Source organism: Myotis nattereri (assembly GCF_964212035.1).
Source record: "Myotis nattereri genome assembly, chromosome: 4".
Classification (NCBI taxonomy): Eukaryota; Metazoa; Chordata; class Mammalia; order Chiroptera; family Vespertilionidae; genus Myotis; species Myotis nattereri.
Window position 1 is genome coordinate 77,665,654 of NC_138079.1, and position 18,169 is coordinate 77,683,822.

General features: G+C 41.7%; 1 protein-coding gene across 2 annotated transcripts in view; it reads left to right on the top strand.

Moving 5' to 3' along the window:
• Nucleotides 1–17,572, top strand: part of CCDC192 (coiled-coil domain containing 192) — a 244,131-nt gene extending 226,559 nt beyond the window's left edge. Inside the window, exon 8 of one of the 2 annotated variants that reach the window (XM_081090561.1) lies at nt 16,808–17,572. In XM_081090561.1, coding sequence (XP_080946687.1) covers nt 16,808–17,094 — 287 coding nt within the window. In that variant the 3' untranslated portion in view covers nt 17,095–17,572. The remainder of the gene's footprint in view (nt 1–16,807) is intronic. The other variant, XM_081090562.1, reaches the window with a different exon arrangement.
• Nucleotides 17,573–18,169: the final 597 nt, after the last annotated feature.

The following is an 18,169-nucleotide window of genomic DNA, read 5'->3' on the forward strand; positions in this document are numbered from 1 at the left end:
GGGATTAAGTGACGGCAGGGGGAGCGGGGAGAGGAGGAACAAAATAGAAACCTCAGACACTGATAACAGTATTGTGATTACCAGAGGGAAAGGGGGGTGAGGAGAGGCAGGAGAGGGTAAAGCAGCAATAAATAAAAGGAAACCTGTCTTGGGGTGGTGAACCCACAATATAATATACAGATGATGTATTAGAGGATTGTACCCCTGATACCTATATAATTTTATTAAACAGTCACCCCAATAAATTCAATAAAAATAAATATATAAAAAAGAAAATCATTGATGATGTTATAAGCTTCAACATCAATTGCATATCCCATCCATTGGTTCAGAGATTAGTTTATAACCTAATATAATTTGTCTCACCTACCCCAGAATGTTAATGTGTATTAGTCTTAACCAATCATGGTTATTCTATTTCTTTGTCTAGAGCCAATGGAATGTGAGGGATATTTATGGAAGCTTATGGGAAAGAAAAGCCTCCTATTTTTTCTGTAGTAGATATTTAGGGACATTCTTCGGCACTAGATAGAAAGGAGGAGGTTTATCCCTGGAAGACAGTGGCAGTCATCTGGCTACCAGAATAGTACCAGGTTTAGAAAGAAGCTGACATTGTAAAGAAAGAGCAGAGAGACCAAAAAACCTTCAGTTATTTAACTGGGTCTACTGGTTCAAGTCTTGCCTGAAACTAGCCCTATCTCAATACATTCTCTTAATTACTTAGGCCATTTAGAGTTGGGCTTCCAGGTTTTTTGGCAACAAAAATGGTAGTGAATGACCCTCTATTATTGGCATTTTGTATAAAAACAGTTTTGTTCACAATGGCAGACTGTTAGTCACCTGCACAAAAGACATTATTCTTTTTAATAAGAACCCCAATTTTATTCATAATTTAGTTGTATAATGTATTTCAGGCATTCTCCCCATGCACCCCAGAATGTTAATGTTTATTAGTTTTACCTAATCATGGTGATTCTATTACCTTGTCAAGGGCTGCTTTAGGAATATAATATAACCATGGATGAAATATTTATATATATGGTAAATTCTGCTGTGATCATCATAGAAGCTTTCCTAAATCCTTAAGAAAGGAAGGAAGGGAGGAAGGGAGGAAGGGAGGGAGGAAGGAAGGAAGGAAGGAAGGAAGGAAGGAAGGAAGGAAGGAAGGAAGGAAGAGAGGGAGGGAGGGAGGGAGGGAGGGAGGGAGGGAGGGAGGGAGGGAGGGAGGGAGGAAGGAGGAAAGAAAGGAAGGAAGGAAGGAAGAAGGGAAGGAAGGAAGAAAGAAAGAAAGAAAGAAAAACCGGCCATGGGGAGATGAGACAAGACTCCTTTCTCTTTCAACTTTTAGACAATGCCCTGTGAAGAATACAGCTACCTCAACAAATAGAGAAAAACAAGAGAATCTAACAAAGCCAACCTGGCTTTCTTGAGCCACAGAATGAGCTAAGCCTGGAATTCCCCCAACTTCACCCTTGCAATAATAGACTCCCTATTGTCTAAGTTGCTGATAGTCACTTGTTCTGTTATGTGGAGTTGAAATCACCCTGACTGACATAGTCACAAACGATATTGATTCTATGAGGCCAACTGCAAGTAAAAGTTTACCTTACTTGATTGACTAAACCCAATCTGAGTCTTTAAAAAAGAAAACCAGATATTTTAACAATTTTAGGCACACTTTCTTATTTGAAGGCTTAAGTAGTTGAAAGAATAGAATTGACCAATTAACAGATTAAATTTAAACAATTCCTATATCTTAAACCAAAGACAAAACTGAAACCTTGCCTGCTGAAAATTAATGTGTCCCTAAGCCTTTGTTTATCCAGGTGGCTAGAACCAGAAGACACTGGGAGGATCATCTTGGAAAGTAGCCAGAACAAATGCCCACAAGTCTTAATGGTAATCCTGCTGCCAATTCTTAAGATTCCTATTACCTTAGCATTTTCTAGTTCAGAAATTAATAATAAATAGGGGGGTGGAGAAAGAATGAGACACCTAGCCTGTTGTTTTATTCAGGAATATTTCATAAACAATTGAGAAATACTTAGACTATGACCCCCATGGATATGCTATAACCCAAGACCAGGAGAATATGTTGATGCAAGAAGAATTACATGGGCTTACGTGGATACCTGACACTAGGGAGGGGGTGGTATGAAGTTGAAAAGCAGCCTACACATTTCAGACCCACTCTTTAAAAAAAAAAATACATTTTTTATTGATTTCGGAGAGGAAGGGAGAGGGAGAGAGATATAGAAACATCAATGATGAGAAAGAATCCTTGATTGGCTGCTTCCTGCACTCCCCCTACTGGGAATCGAGTCCGCAACCCAGGCATGTGCCCTGACTGGGAATCAAACTATGACCTCCTGGTTCAAAGATCAATGCTCAACTGTGCTCAACCACTGAGCCAAGTTGGCCAGGCCAGACCTGCTCTTATGTGAAAATTTGGGTACTATTGGTCATAATAATAGAAATATGATGTAAACATTTACTCTGCTTTAGTGTGATTGCTAAACAAGTTCTTTTTTTTCATATATTTTTATTGATTTGAGAGAGGAAGTGAAAGGAAGAGAGAAATAGAAACATCAATGATGAAAGAGAATCATGGATTGGCTGCCTCCTGCATGCCCCCTACTGGGGATCCAGCCTGCAACCCAGGCATGTGCCCTTGACTGGAATTGAACCTGGAACTCTTCAGTCCACAGGCTGATACTCTATGTACTGAGCCAAACCAGCTAGGGCGCTAAACAAGTTCTTAGTAAAATACCATCAAGTAGGAGCTCTCTAAGTGTTCATTTCTTTCCTCACTTCCCTTTCTTCCTCTCTTGACCTCTTGTCTTATGATTATAACTAGAGGCCCAGTGCACGAATTCGTGCATAGGTGGGGTTCCTCGGCCTGGGTGGCAATCAGGGCCATCAGGGGGGCTGGCCAGTGGGAGGGATTGCAGGAGGTTGGCCTGCTAGCCCCCTATCAGGGCTGATCAGGGCAGGGGCTGGCCGGGGAGGAGGGGCTGTGGGAAGTTGGCCAGCCAGGGGGAGAGGGGCCGTGGGAGGTTGGCTGTGGGAGTGCACTGATCACCAGGGGGCAGCTCCTAAGTTGAGCGTCTACCCCCTGGTGGTCAGTGCATGTCATAGCAACTGGTTGATCGGCCATTCCAGTCGTAACAGTCGCTTAGGCTTTTATATATATAGATTACAAAGAAGGGCTATAGAAAAAGTAAAACCATAGTTATAGAAGTTCTTTGACAACTCTAAAATTATAAATATTATTTTTGTCATATTTTTGTATAATATGTTCAAAATACATACAACAAAACTTCCCAGTATAAGCCTGGAAGCCTTTTGCTGAATACTGTACTTAATCTCCTAGACCAGCGGTCACCAACCTTTCGGACCTCGCGGACCACCAGTGGTCCGCGGACCACTGGTTGGTGACCGCTGTCCTAGACAATATTTTGTGCTTCTCTAAAGTACATTAGATTTAAGCTGAACCTGAAAAGAACTTCTTTACCATTAGCTTAATAATGTTCTTGAGGCATATAATTTATGTGGTGAAGTATGTAACTAATGGAAAACCATCTATCAAAATTAATGCTTGTACCAAATATTTGAAGATTTTCTACATAAAGAAAAGCTTGTTTGCGTTCCCTCTTGGGATATTTCTCCATCACTTTTGAATTACATATTGAAATTTCAAAAAATATATAATCAACTGATAAAAACGGAATGGCATTCCACTGGGAGGAGGAATTGAAAGGACTGTGTTCCACAGGCTGTCCTCAAGAACAGGGCATTTTTATGCTGCCCATTTAGCAACGTAGCAGAAACATCCCTGGCCCTCATCCATTTCTGAGTCAGTTTTTACTGTTGTCTTATTACTATAAAATTTAAAGTAACAGAAAGTTGCACAAAATGAAAGGGAATTAATAAAAAAACAAATTAGATATGATTACCTATAGAGGAGGTAAGATTGATAAGCAGTGTTGGTTTCTGTGAGCAATTTCTCTCAAGTGTGCAAGGGCCCTCCCCCTTTGATGCTTTTTACCTACTTCAACTCTGCTATTTCTTCTCAAGCATTTAATCCACTTTTATGTCTCCTTCACTACAACCTACTTCCTCTTGCTCTTTTCTGAATTGAACGCTGTATGCCCAAGTGCTCACGCGGGCCATTCTAAAGCCCGTTTGTGTCATCTGATAAGTGGTCCTCACCAGCTTGTTAGTTGCTTATGACAAATGACTATTTTTATAATGTGACTAAAGCTGGGGAGGAAATAATGGCGTTTGAGAAAGTCCTTAATAAAATAGTACCCCAGCCCTGGCCAGTTTTCTCAGTGGTTAGAGAATCAGCCCACAGACAGAGGGGTCTTGGGTTTGATTCCTGGTCAAGGGCACATACAAGGGTTTCAGGTTTGATCCCCGACCCTGGTCAGGGCATGTGCAGGAGGCAACCAAACAATGTGTCTCTCACATGGATGTTTCTTTTTCTCTCTCTCTCTCTCTCTCTCTCTCTTTCCCCTCTTCCCTCCGTTCCACTCTCTCTAAAAATCAATTGAAAAAATATCCTCAGGTGAGGATTAACAACAACAAAAATAGTACCCTAGAGAGATTAAGAATGTAATTTTTGAATGAGAATTACAAAGCACAGAGATGAAGGATTTTGCAGGAGCCTGACCTAATGGGTGTGGACCCTATTAGATAAAGTTAGGAGTTTAAATCAACAGAACTCTGTAATAAGATGGATGGAAGAGCATGGAAGGGCAGAGGAGGAATCTAACTTAAATCTCAGACCTGATGTTAGCCCATAGGTGCACGATGATGCCATTTTACTCAGCTAGTGAACACTGGAAAGAGATCAATTTTGGAAGTTAGATAATGAGTCCAGTCTTGTACATACTGCATCTGAGATGTTTATGAGATATATCATTGGGGTGGTGCAGAGTCCAGAGCTCAGATCTAACCTAGAGTGGTAAGTGTGGGCCTCATTCACACAAATAGATTGCAGCCAAGGCCACAGGAGCTACTGAAATTACCTATGAAGAGAAAGAAGAAAGTTTAAGACCAGGAATATAGGGATCTCCATACAGTAATTGCTCTGAGAAGGAGCCCACAAAATGAGACCATAGGAGTAGTCACAAAGTTTGGAGGAAGAGTGTCATATTACAGAAGTGAAGGGAAGGGTGTTTTAAAGGGGCCTGTCAACTGTGACAAATATTCAGAGGTCGTTCAAGATGATCCTGCTTTCTAAACCTCCCTATTTCTCAAGTACTCTGACAAGCTTGCTGAGAATTATGGATGGAGCCTTAAGAGTTTCCACTACTTGATGTTTTACATAAGTAAAAATGCCGGTAATGAATTTCAGCAAGATCATTCTCAAATGACAGAGTGTTCAACACTTGGAGAATTTGTTCTGGGTGATGTGAAGATCCCATTAGCAGGAGTTGATTTCATCATTTTAAATGGTCCAGGGCAAAATAAATGAACAACCCAAATAAATTCTTGTGATCCTTCAGCTGCTATTTTTAAAGAAAACATTATTCTGACACTTGTTAAAATGGTAAGGAATACTATATTCAGGACTAATAGGGTAGACAATCACATTAGGGAAGAGAGGTTGGCTCAACTCTGAATATAACAAGGAAAAGTGGGGATTTGTAGCCGAAGAGCAGAGTGGTAGGATGCACAAATAGGAGATGGCTAAGAGGAGAAGGAAGGTGGGCCACAGTGATCAGGTATCACCTGAAGGGTTAGTGAAAGATGAGAAATTGCATCAGATATTGAGAATGATCAGATACCAAGGATGGGGGATTCTCTATAAAATGACTTAGCAAGGTTCTTGCTACAACTGGGCTCTTAAGGATTAGTCAAGACAAGGCTCAGATGAGCCTGATTAAAGTTTGGTGAAGGAGGAAGTCTTTGTCACTATAGTATTATTTGCAATTTATTACATCGTATGCACTGACTCCTTAACTCCAGCCAAGCAGTACAGCAGTACTGAGTCTAGACCTAGCACTCTATCTAGGGAACTCATAAAATTCAATGTTCCTATCACTATCATCCTAAAGCTACTCAGAAAATGAGTAAGATTTAAGGAAGAGAGGGAGCCATGTACTGTGAGGTTTAGTTGTCTATGTCACTCAAAATCTTGCACACAAAAATGAGTGTACCCAAGTGTCCTGTTGTTGGGAACATTTAAGAGCAGTGTCAAATCCGCAAAATCAAAATGACTTGCTACCCCTCTTCACAAACCACATTCCCTTGCATAGTTTAAACAAGCAAATCCTGATCAACAAAAATAATGAATCCTTTATCCCATCTTTCAGCACACATGCACACAAAACAACCAATTGTCGTTATCAAAAAATAACTAACCCTGACAATACTATTATTACTAGAGCATCATTTTATTCCTCAATGCCACACAACACAGAAACTGGAATATCTTTCGAAAATTAATACCAATAAACTAAATTGGCATTTCTCATTTTATAACCCCTGTGCATCAGGAAGAAACACAGGGGAAAGGCTCACTGTTAGAGGCTCTAGTGCGACAGGCAGTCCAAATAATGTTACGTAACCTCTCCTCCTATTCCTCCGATTGACCTGAGTCCATACTGATCCCATGTCAGATAAGCATAGAAACAGTCCTCGTCTATTGTCTCTTCTTTTCCTTCCTTTCTCACAACCCCTTAGGTCTCTCCCTCTCTTGAATTTCCTGTTCTCCTATCAGGATCCATTTTTACCTTGTTGGCCTCTGGCCAGGCTGTCCGTCATTGGGCTCATTCATTATTCTCTTCAAAGGGGACTTCAGGTCCAGCTAAAAGGAAAAGGTAGAAGAGCTTCAAAAATAAAATAAAAAAATTTAAAAAAAATAACAAACCTTTCTTCCGCTTAGATTGATTTTTCTCTTGCCATACCTCAGGTGAATTATTATACTAACAGTGTTTGTGTCGTTTCTCAACCTTGTCGAAGAACTCCTGTAAAATAACCTGATGTGATCCGAGACCCTGGAGGGGTTGGGAAGGATCCCTGCCCAGAAAGGGAGCTGTTAGACCAAGTTACCCTGTGCTGTTCTACCCTCACCCGAGTAAAACATCTCACGCTAGTGGTGTAGAGAGAGGGTGGAAAGCAGCACTGCAACCTGCCCAGCGGGCAGTGTGTGGCCACTGTTCCATATACAAGCCTATATCCATGTACTCATATTCTTTTTGAAACATCCTCGCTCGCTTTTCCACAAAACGCCTCTCCCCGCCTCCTGCACTACTGCCAAGATTTCACACAGCCTTCTGCGACAGTGTTCTTAACGGTCCTCTTGGACACCGTCGCTGATTCTAGCGTCGCTGATTCTCCCGGCAGGAAACCCTTGATTCAGAGCTGCAGAAAGGGGTTCTATTCCTCCCTGTGTGGCAGGGGTAGCTGCTAGACTCATGGGAGCTGGGGAGCCACTGTGCTTCCACCCAAAGGCATGATCTCTCCCTTCCCCACCCACTCCTCGTGATTAGGAAAAGAGAGACTCCTCTCCAGACCACTTGTGAGGAAGGGGTCCATCCCTTCCCTGGGAAACAGAAACAGAAACCAAAACAGAAACAAACCCTAAAGAATTCCTCATTTTCTCTGGATATTCTGGAAATAATTCAGCCAAGTTAGAACTGACGAGGTGCTGCTGAGCTTTGAGCTAGTGAGAGGAGGAGTGGGTGCCAGAAGGACCATGGATGCATTTGGTCCGCGAGTAACGTTGACAGGCTGAGCCATGTCAGGTGGCAGGGCAGAGGCACAAGGACTATGTTAGAGGTGCCCTCTCTCCTCTCACTGTGGGATGGCAGTCTTGTCAAGAAGAGGCTTGCCTGGGAGATTTCTGGCCTACCTTTTAGGATTTAGCCAAAAGCTTAGTTCATCGTGCCTTGTTACAGGTCAGCAGAAATTAAATTGCAAAAACCTGGCTGATCATCAGAATTACCTGGAGAGCTTCGTAAAGATATAGATTCCCAGACACCCCCCTGGATTCACTCAGCAGAATTTCAGCAGCGAGGCCTGATTCTCCGCACAAGTGAAGCTTTCAGCTGTCAGCTTGGAGAACCATTTTTATAGCTCATAGAATCTAAGTCAGATCTGGGAGAGATCTATTCTAACTTTTCCATTTTTTTAATTAAAAAAGAACCTAAACTCAGAGTTTTTAAGTGCAATGTTGTACAATCATGACAATTTATTATCTGGCAAAAAATATGCAGTAATGAAAAACTGTGTGTGAAAAAAAATATGTGCCTGGTGAGGAAACATAGGAACCAAACTAATGATACACCGATTAAAACCTTTGGGCCAGCCATTGCTATCATATATGCACTTAACTTTCATTCATTTATTCACTAAAAAAAAAAATGACAATAGCCCTAGCTGATTTGGCTCAATGTATAGAGAGTCAGCCTGCGGACTGAAGGGTCCCGGGTTCAATTCTGGTCAAGGTCACATGCCTGGGTTTCGGGCTCGATCCCCAGTAGGGGGCCTGCAGGAGGCAGCCGACCAATGATTCTCTCTCCTCATTTTTCTATCTCTCTCTCCCTCTTTCTTCCTCTCTGAAACCAATAAAAACCTAGTGTGGGGTGAGAGACTACCAACAAGGGAGAAATAAAATACAGAGTAATCAGAAATAGCATGTCAGTGATAAAAAAAAAAAAAAAAAAAAAAAAAAAACCCAGGAAACAGGGATTTGATGTGTTTAGCAATCGGCGTCAGGTTGAAATTGTAGGCAAGATGGCCAGGGAAGGGTTTCATTGTGTGAAGGTTACTTTGGAAAGGAAGGACCTGAAGGAACCGAGAGCTAATCATGTATGTATCACGGGTACAATTATCCAGGCAGAGGAAATAGCAAATACAAAGGCCCTGGGGTAGGAACACACCTGGTCTGTTAGGGCTGAGGACAGTGGGGATGTAGCAGAATGAATGAGGAGAGGAGGAACAGGAGAGGTGTTGGAGAGGTGAAGGGAGGGGGTAGGGGAGAGGGGATCATATAGGACTTTGCAGGTAAGCACTTGGGTTTTTAGTCTTGCCTGAAATGAAACACCAGTAGAGGATTTTGGACACAAGAGTGTCAAGACCCAACATATATTTGAATGAGACATCTCCGTGCAGAGTTGCAACCAGACTGAAAGGCAGTAACAGAAGTAGGGTGGCCAGATACGAAGCAACTACGATACTTTAACTACATGTGCTGGGCAAGAGAATTAACATATGCCTCAGAGTGACATAGGAGGGAGGCCAGGAGTCTGCAGTTCCCTCCTCCTGCTTGGCTCCCACACATCCTGCGGTGAGAGCATTCTGCCGCCACCGGAGTGATGCTAGCAGTTACAGGTGAGTGATTTTCTTCCTCCCTGGTCTCCAAACACCAAATAAGTCCTCAAAGCATCCACATCAGTCAGACTCCTTGTGCTGGTTCTGGAGACAGGTGGGGGCACAGCATCAGCATCTGTTTGAGGCCCATTGAACTTGAGGCAACAAGTGCTTCCTACAGTCTCTCTTGCGCTTCTTGTTTTTCCCAAGTGTTTTTGCATCGAGTGTTCTATAAGCTCTCTGATCTCATTGCTCCCGAAGAAACTAACTTCTCCATGTAATTAGGGCTGCAACCTTTCCATCATTGTTGCAACTAAGTATCTTGTCCCCTCCAAAGCACTTATTAAAACAGATAATTTTAAGCTTTTAGGTATGGAGCTGTTGGGCTGTTTCTAGGTGAAAACATATATTTGCTCCAGTCTGCCACTGCACTTCAAATGTTTCCGCTAAAACAGGGGTCCTCAAACTTTTTAAACAGGGGGCCAGTTCATTGTCCCTCAGACCATTGGAGGGCCGGACTATAGTTTAAAAAAAAAACTATGAACAAATTCCTATGCACACTGCACATATCTTATTTTGAAGTAAACAAAATGGGAACAAATACAATATTTGTATTTGCATGTGGCCCGCGGGCGGTAGTTTGAGGACCCCTGCTCTAAAGCATAATCCTGTAATATGAATGGTTATCAGCCCTGGCCAGTGTTGCTCAGTGGTCAGAGCATCACCCCACACACCGAAGAGCCACAGGTTTAATTCCTGGTCAAGGGCAAGTACCTGGGTTATAGGTTCAATCCACACTGCCCCAGTTGGGATGTGTGCAGGAGGAAACTAATCAATAGGTCTCTCTCACATCGATATTTCTGTCTGTCTGTCTGTCTCTCTCTCTCTGTCTCTCTTTCCTCCCTCCTTTCTTCCCTCCCACTCTCTCTAAAAAATCAACAGAAAAAAATATCCTCAGGTGAGGATTAACAACAACAACAAAAAGAATGGCTATCATTATGAAATGGAAAGTTTTGTAATACATATGGAAAATTCCTAGCAAATATCACACTGTATTTTAATCCTTTTAACTGACCATACTGATTTGCCAGTCAAATCTGTTCTTATACTGCTGCTTGTTTTTCCCAAATCCACAAACACCTGCCAACTTCAGATGTATTTTAAGTGTACGCAGCATTAGTAGAAAGACATCGAAAACTCTTCCAACTCAATCATTTGCCACTACAGAGACTGGTCTCTATACAAATAAAAACATCGAAGGGGGAAGGTAGAGAAATCTTCAAGAAGTAAAACTAATCTGATTTCCAAGAAGTAAAATATTTGTGCAAAAAATAAGTGAATCATCTATTCCAGAGAATTACCATTCTCAAGTGCTCACTGGAAAAGTCTAGAGAAGGATAGAAAACTAGGAAGGTTTTTTATTGTCATTTTGTTTTTTGTGCAAGCAGTGAGAGGAATGTCTTGACAGATGTGCCAGTTTTCAAGTCCAAGTATGACAATAGTTGAAACTGGACTCCCTTGTGGTTACTGAGAAATATACACAGCTTTCAAAACCAACATGTAGGTGAGTCAGAGTGATGGGCATTTGTACAGAGGAGGAAGCTGACATAGTCTTCCGGGCCAAACAGTAAACCTGGGTGGCTCTGGCGGAATGAGGTATTTAATCACCTCACCCTTAAGAGTCTTTCTTCTTGAGTAAATAGTTGGCAGCCTTGGTCACTAGCTTGAAAGGCAGAGAGAAAAGCAAGGGTTCACAAGTGAGTACCCAGCAGAGGTGTTTGTTTAGGCTAAATCCTAAATGTCCTGTAGGGCCCAACTCAGTGTTGCCTCTTCCCTGCACAACTGTGACTGTAGGAGCCATCGCATCTGATTCATTCTCTATGTGTCCCTGTGTCCAATTACTGAATAAATGAAAGAAGAAGATGACCGTGGAGGATACTTGAGACCCAACTGGGAACATGTGTGCTTCCCATTGCTAGAGATATCTGAATCAGAAACTAGATCAGCAATTCTCTGTTCAAGGAGTGGTAGCATAATGAAGGGATCAAACGGGGAACAACCTTTTTAGAAATATTTTAGAAAAATCTAGAAAAAGCTCTCCAACCATTCACTGAGCCACCCATCAGCACTGCATCACTGTTTACACAGAACTATTAACTTCCTGGATTCCCCAGGCAATGCTTTCAGGTAGCATAGGTTCTTGGACCTGCCTCTCCACCACATCTCCTTTCTCGAATTAGCAAGTTGCAGCCTGCTTTCCTCCCCTATGTCCCTCCCAGCCTTCCACACCTGTCGGATAGCTCTGTAACAGTGGGTAGCGTGAATGCAAAACACAAATTTTATTCATTGATTCCAATTGGCAGGTGACCTCTGAAGAGCTGGAGGGACACCAGTGTCTAAGAGCCACTCCCTTAGAAAATAATCAGCTGGGGGTGTTGTAGAAAAAACGCCTAAACAGGCAGGACCACATCGCTCACAAAATGCACATTCCAATTCTCAGTGTCTAAGATAATCCTTACACTATAATTTGTTCTGCTGTGAAGTATTTAGTCATTTTGACAGAATTCTCACGTGGCACTTTGCTAAGAGTGTTGAGAATATGAAGAATGAGAAGTTGGAAATGATCAATGAAGAATGAGAAGTTGGAAATGGTCAATGAAGAATGAGAAGTTGGAAATGGTCAATGAAGAATGAGAAGTTGGAAATGGTCAAAGGCAAATGTCACAATTTCTTCTGGGCCTTTTTTCTTTCCAGGCTGACATTACAGAACTAAGCATAGTCTGGCCCAGCTGTGGGCAGAGGTTTCCATTATCTATCCTCTTCCTGAACCTTTCTAAACCTGTGCAACTACATCACCCCTTCTCCTACCTCCTCTTCGCTATGCCCGAAAGCCCTCATTCTCACTCTTGGAGGCAGAAAGAGAGGAATTCGTGAAAAATGGCATGTGCTTGTGAAAAACCTCCACAACAGTAGCCATTTTAATGAGTTCATATTCTGGCTGTGGCTAGTCAGATTTGCACCCCCTCTCTGAAAGATGAGAAGAATTTCTCTTGTCTCTGGTTCTCCTTGAACCTCTGGTATGGGTTACACCTAAGATTATCTGTTCAGATGACAAAACCTCACACTGCAGGTTAGCCATGGCCTTGGCAAGGCTACCTGAGCTGCTAGGGAAAGCCTCGCAGAGACCACAGGTGTTTGAGATTTGGGGACATGTAACACTGCCGGGACCTTAGGGCCACACATCCCTTCCAGATTAGGGAGCCTCAACTAGGAGACAGCAGGTCATGAGAAGGTTAGTGGTAGAGTCTGGAAAACTGTGGCCTTGGGTTATTTCCAATACCAATAGGATCTGAGACTCCTGGAGTCCCCCACTTGGTTGAAGAGTTTAGAACACTTTTGATGTTTGTAATGTGTTTAGAAACAGACAAACATATTTTTGTTCTGGGTGTAAAGAGGTTATTTAATAGTAAAATACACTTGTTATGAGAAATTTCTTTTTTGGTGTATATATTCTTTAACTTACCACATCATCGTTTTCATTTAATACACAAAACGGTGCAGCAGGAATAGAAGGCCTCATGCCATCTCTCCTTTTCGTACCTTCACACTCCTTCTCTACTCCTTTTCCAACTGTCTTCACCCTGTGCTACAGTCTGAATGCGCCCACCCCCATATCCATGTGTTGTATCCCTAACCTCCCATGTAGTCGTAGAAGGAGTTGGTGCCTTTGGAATTAATTAGGTTTAAATGAGGTCAGGAGGATGAGGCTCTCTTACTAAGATTAGTGCCCCTACAAGAAGAAACACAGAGCTTGTGGTTTCTCTCCACCAGGTGAGGACACACAGAAAGGTGGCTATCTGCACACCAGTAAGGGAGTTTTCACCAGAACGCAATCATGCTGGAACCACGATCTTGGACATCCAGCCTCTAGAACTCTGACAAAATAAATTTCTGTTAAATCCCCCAGTCTATGGTATTTTGTTATGGGAGCCTGAGCTGACCAAGACACCCGGCCTCTCTTTCTCTACTACTACTCTCTTCTGGGAGGACAGAGACAGAAATGTAGACCTACTGACAACAATGCCTATGGAATGCCACCTGCTGCATTTTTGCCCCTTTATCATTGGAATTAGGTGAACAAACTATTCTACCTACATTGCAAACTATTTTACCCTTTTGACTAGACTGCCTTCTGGAGTGACAGTAAACCCTTTCTTCGTTGTGCCAATTGGTAGAGAGAACTTTTCCTGAAAGGAAGGGGAACACTGGGGAAAGAAAAGTTTGGAGGGGCCCAGTCGGTATGGCTGAGTGGTTGAGAACTGACCCAGGAACCAAGAGGTCACTGATTTGATTCCTGGTTAAGACACATGCCCGGGTTGTGGGCTCCAACTCCAGTAGGAGGCAGCCAATCATAGATGTTTCTCTCTCATAGATGTTTCTATCTCTCTATCCCTCTCCCTCTCTCTCTCAAATTAATTTTAAAAAATATATTTTTAAAAAGAAAAGATTGGAGGAGAGGTCAAAGAGAAGGTGACAGGCCTGTACCAGGCGAGAGGCTCCTGATGCACCCCTCCATTCCTGAGCCTCACTGAGGCCCAGGTTTCCCCATCCTTTCCTTAGCATCTTCCCATTGCCTCTTGTTGCCACTCCCATCTTTTCTCTTTTCTTTTCTCTCATTTTAACACATAAGAACCCATCCTCCCAAGCCCCAATTATCATGCCTCTACCCTCTGGGGTAACAGAAAGGCAATCTAGGTATGTGCTAAGAGTTGAGGACCAGTCCTCGTCCCTCCCAAAGAACAATTGTACACATTAACTAGAGTTATGTACAAGGAACACATTCACCTGGGCCTCAGAGAGCACTCATCCAAAAAGAAACTCAGGATGTAAAAGGTGAAGAGATTGAGAAGTACAAATTGGTAGTTACAAAGTATTCTTGCGGATGTAAAGTACAGGATAGGGAATATAGTCAATAATATTGTAATAACAATGTATGGTGCCCAGTGGGTACTGGAAATATCAGGGGGGACATAGTGATTAGTACATGATTACCTAACCACTATGCTATACACCTGAAATTAATACAAAATAATATGAATGTAATTGAAAAAAATTGTTAAATAAAAATAAAAGGAAACTCTAGCCCAGTCACTATTCAATAGAAAATGATGAGTCACAAATAATATTTTAAATTTTTTAGTAGCCACATTTTTCAAAAAGTAAAAACAAATGAGTGAAATTAATCTTAAAAATGTATTTTAACACAATAGATCCCAAGTGTCATTTTAATATATAATTCTTAAAATTTAATGAGATATTTCACATTTTTTAACCTGTCTTTTTATTTTATTTATTTATTTATTTATTTATTTATTTATTTTTTTAAATATATTGTATTGATTTTTTACAGAGAGGAAGGGAGAGAGATAGAGAGATAGAAACATTGATGAGAGAGAAACATCGATCAGCTGCCTCCTGCACATCTCCCACTGGGGATGTGCCCGCAACCCAGGTACATGCCCTTGACCGGAATCGAACCTGGGACCTTTCAGTTCGCAGGCCGATGCTCTATCCACCAAGACAAACCGGTTTTGGCAAACTAAGTCTTTTTAAAAATATATTTTTTTTATTGATTTCAGAGAGGAAGGAGAGAGAGAGGTAGAAACATCAATGATGAAAGATAATCATTGATGGGCTGCCTCCTACATGCCCCACTCAGGGAATAGAGCCACAACCCAGCATGTGTCCCAACCTATAATGCAACCATGACCTCCTGGTCCATAGGTTGACGCTTAACCTCTGAGCCATGCTGGCCAAGCTAAACTAAGTCTTTTCAATCAAATGTGCATCTCAATTATAGCATATCTCAATTCAGATTAGCCACATTCAATTAGTTAATGGCCACATATGATTAGTGGCTATCATATTGGACAGCACAGCTCTGGCAGGTAAAAGGAAAGGTGAGGCCCTGGCCTATTGCCACATGGACTCCCATCTGGGCATAAAAGCACAGGCCTACTGCAGACACAACAAACTAAATGCTCCTTTAAGATCTGAGATTTTTTCATGGCTTTTAAAGAAAGGTAATAAAAAATATATATTCCTTAAATATTATTGTTAGAATTTCAAATGTTCAGAACAAAAATTTCTCCATGGTTTCTTGAAAGCTAAGTACGTTGATAATAATTTCTAGGAGCAGAAACAGTCTGATCTCTCCTCCCATCAGTTTTATGAGGCCAAAAGCACCATGCCCACTGTGTAATTCAGTGCACAAGCTTTCTCCCTGGGCTCCCTCAGGAAAGTGATGGCTTCAACTTAGTCCTATTTGCTGAGAAATGGGTGACTGCCTGCCTTCATGGACTACCACAGCTAAGCCGTCACATCTTCAGCAGCTACACAATAGTAGCAGGCTTTGTATTCTCAACTAGAAGTGCAGCTGTGGGGTTTGTTCTCACTGGGGATCGAGTGAATGCTGAACCTTCTACTATAACAACTAGCTATCAAGGCCATCAGATTCATCCATATGCTACTGGCTCTATTATTCCTACAATTGAACCCAAATGTTGGCGTCTCTTCCTATCGCTGAAATCTGCCTTTTTTATATAACACAAGAAATAATTTTAATGGTTTTTGGAAATTTCAGGATGAGAGTGTTAAAGAAGATGTTGCTAAAGTCTAATGGGATGAGGTTTGCTTTCAGCAGCTAAATTTTTTGATGATTGAGTGAGATTTCTTTTTAAGGATATCTGGCTGCCGGCCACTAATCTTTCACCCATTTGTTGGAGCCTTTCCCTCCTTACTCAGGGCTTTATCCTTATCTGAGGAGTTAAAATGATAGAAATTGATAAAGGATAAGTTTTTATGTCCAGGAAGTATTTGTGATTTTCATTAAGAAATGCTCAGAAGCCTTCAGACCTAAAAGAAACAAATCTCTATGGGAGATCCCATGCTAATAGAGTTTTTCTAGATCAGCTCAAATTATGCTCTGCCAATGCTAAAGAAAACTAGTCTTTTCTCATTACCACTTCTCCCAGAAGGGGCAATGACCTTCTCCCCTCTCCCTCACCTGCCCCCCTTTGAATTAAAATTCAAATTGAAGCATATTTCTACTTGAATGTAGCTTTTGTGAAAGTCGTAGTGAAAGGGATAATATGCAACTTGGGATAGCTTTTGTTTTTAGATTGGATTTTCAAGGACCGCCTATTCCCAGGGTTAATTGGGAGTTAAATGTGCATCAGAAAGAGTTGGCAAAGACTGATTCTGCTCCCTCTCCAGGGGCTTCCAAGTTCTTTTTTCATGAGCACCCAGAATCTTCCCCCCTCAGTGGGATCCAGATTCTATTCTCAGTATCTTTGACCAGATGATGCAACATCTGTGTTGTCTTTTAAGAACGTGAGAAAAGAAGCTTTTCATCTTCCCTCTCTTTGAGTTCTGGGAAATTCAATTAAAACCACTCAGACTTTCCTTTTCCTGTTTGTTTTAGAAGACAACTCACCGGAAGAGTCCTGTGGCAGTCTCCCGCCTGTGGAAGAAGGTGATCGGAGAATGAGTCTGATTATGGAGTTGTCAGCCCAGATTTCCCTTCAGACTGAGAAGATCACTCAGCTGCAAGAAGTTTTAGAGGAAAAGGAAAGGAAGATTCGGCAGCTGGAAGCCGAGCGGGGGGCCCGTCCTGCCCAAGAGGCCCAGGACTCTCCAGAATGTTTACAAGAAGCCCCAAATTTATTTAATAATAGCATTATTTCTGTCGTCTCTGATAAGGATATGTAAAGATTCCCAGTAAAATAAAAGTTTATTGTTATCAAGGTAAAGTCCAGAACCCAAGTAGACTCCTCATTGGCAAGCTCAAGTTCAACTTCATGGGTTTGAATACATCTTATAATGTTCATATTGAAAGGAAACAAAACAAAAAAAGTATTCAGAAGCAAACATTGAATGTTTCCCCTGAAGGCATTAGGAGTCATGTGATCCATACTATATTTTCAGGCGTTCCTGGTAACAGTGGGAGAGGGAAAACCACAAAACTAGACAGAGTCAAAGAACTTAGCATCATCCTCTTATGAGAGGTTTGTCACACTGCACGGGAGGGGTGCCACCAATCCCATTTTAGTGTACAGCTCAGTTGTGAACAGAAAGTGTCATGGAGGGCAAGCTTCAAATAGCCATGAGGTCCATCCTTTCGTGTCCTCTAGAAGGTGTTTGTTTACAGCATTCAGTGTTTTATTAACATGTAGCATGTGTAGAAATTAAATAAAACCAAAGCAATCGAAAGAAAGAAAGGAAGAATGGATGGATGAATCAGAGCTGTAGTCCTTTGGGAACAGTGTGCTGGGACAGCATCTCCTTGGGAAAACACAAAACGCTGATTTTTCCCTTAGGAACAAGACCAAGAGCAGAGCAAAATATATTGCTCTGTTCTGAATGTACCAAGAAGTTGTGAACAGCACAAAATATTATCAGGAAAAATAGAGGGTGGGCAAAGGAAAGCTACCTTGTAATCAGTGGAATCAGTGGAATAGAATGAGTCATATTTCTTCTCCATGTATTCCCCTCAAATGAACTATTTTCCATCCAAAAGGAGCAGGTAGGCACTAACTTTAAGGAAGACTTTGGTACCTAGTTCTTACTGTCCTAATAAAGCATGACTCAGGCTAACAGCTCTAGCTCTTCCATTATTCTGACTGTATTACTATCTCTCTATTTAATTCAACCAGTTCAACAAATACTCATTAAAGCTCTTCTATCTACCAGGCATAATAATAGATTATAGCATATCTCAATTCAGATTAGCCACATTCAATTAGTTAATGGCCACATATGATTAGTGGCTATCACACAGCAAACA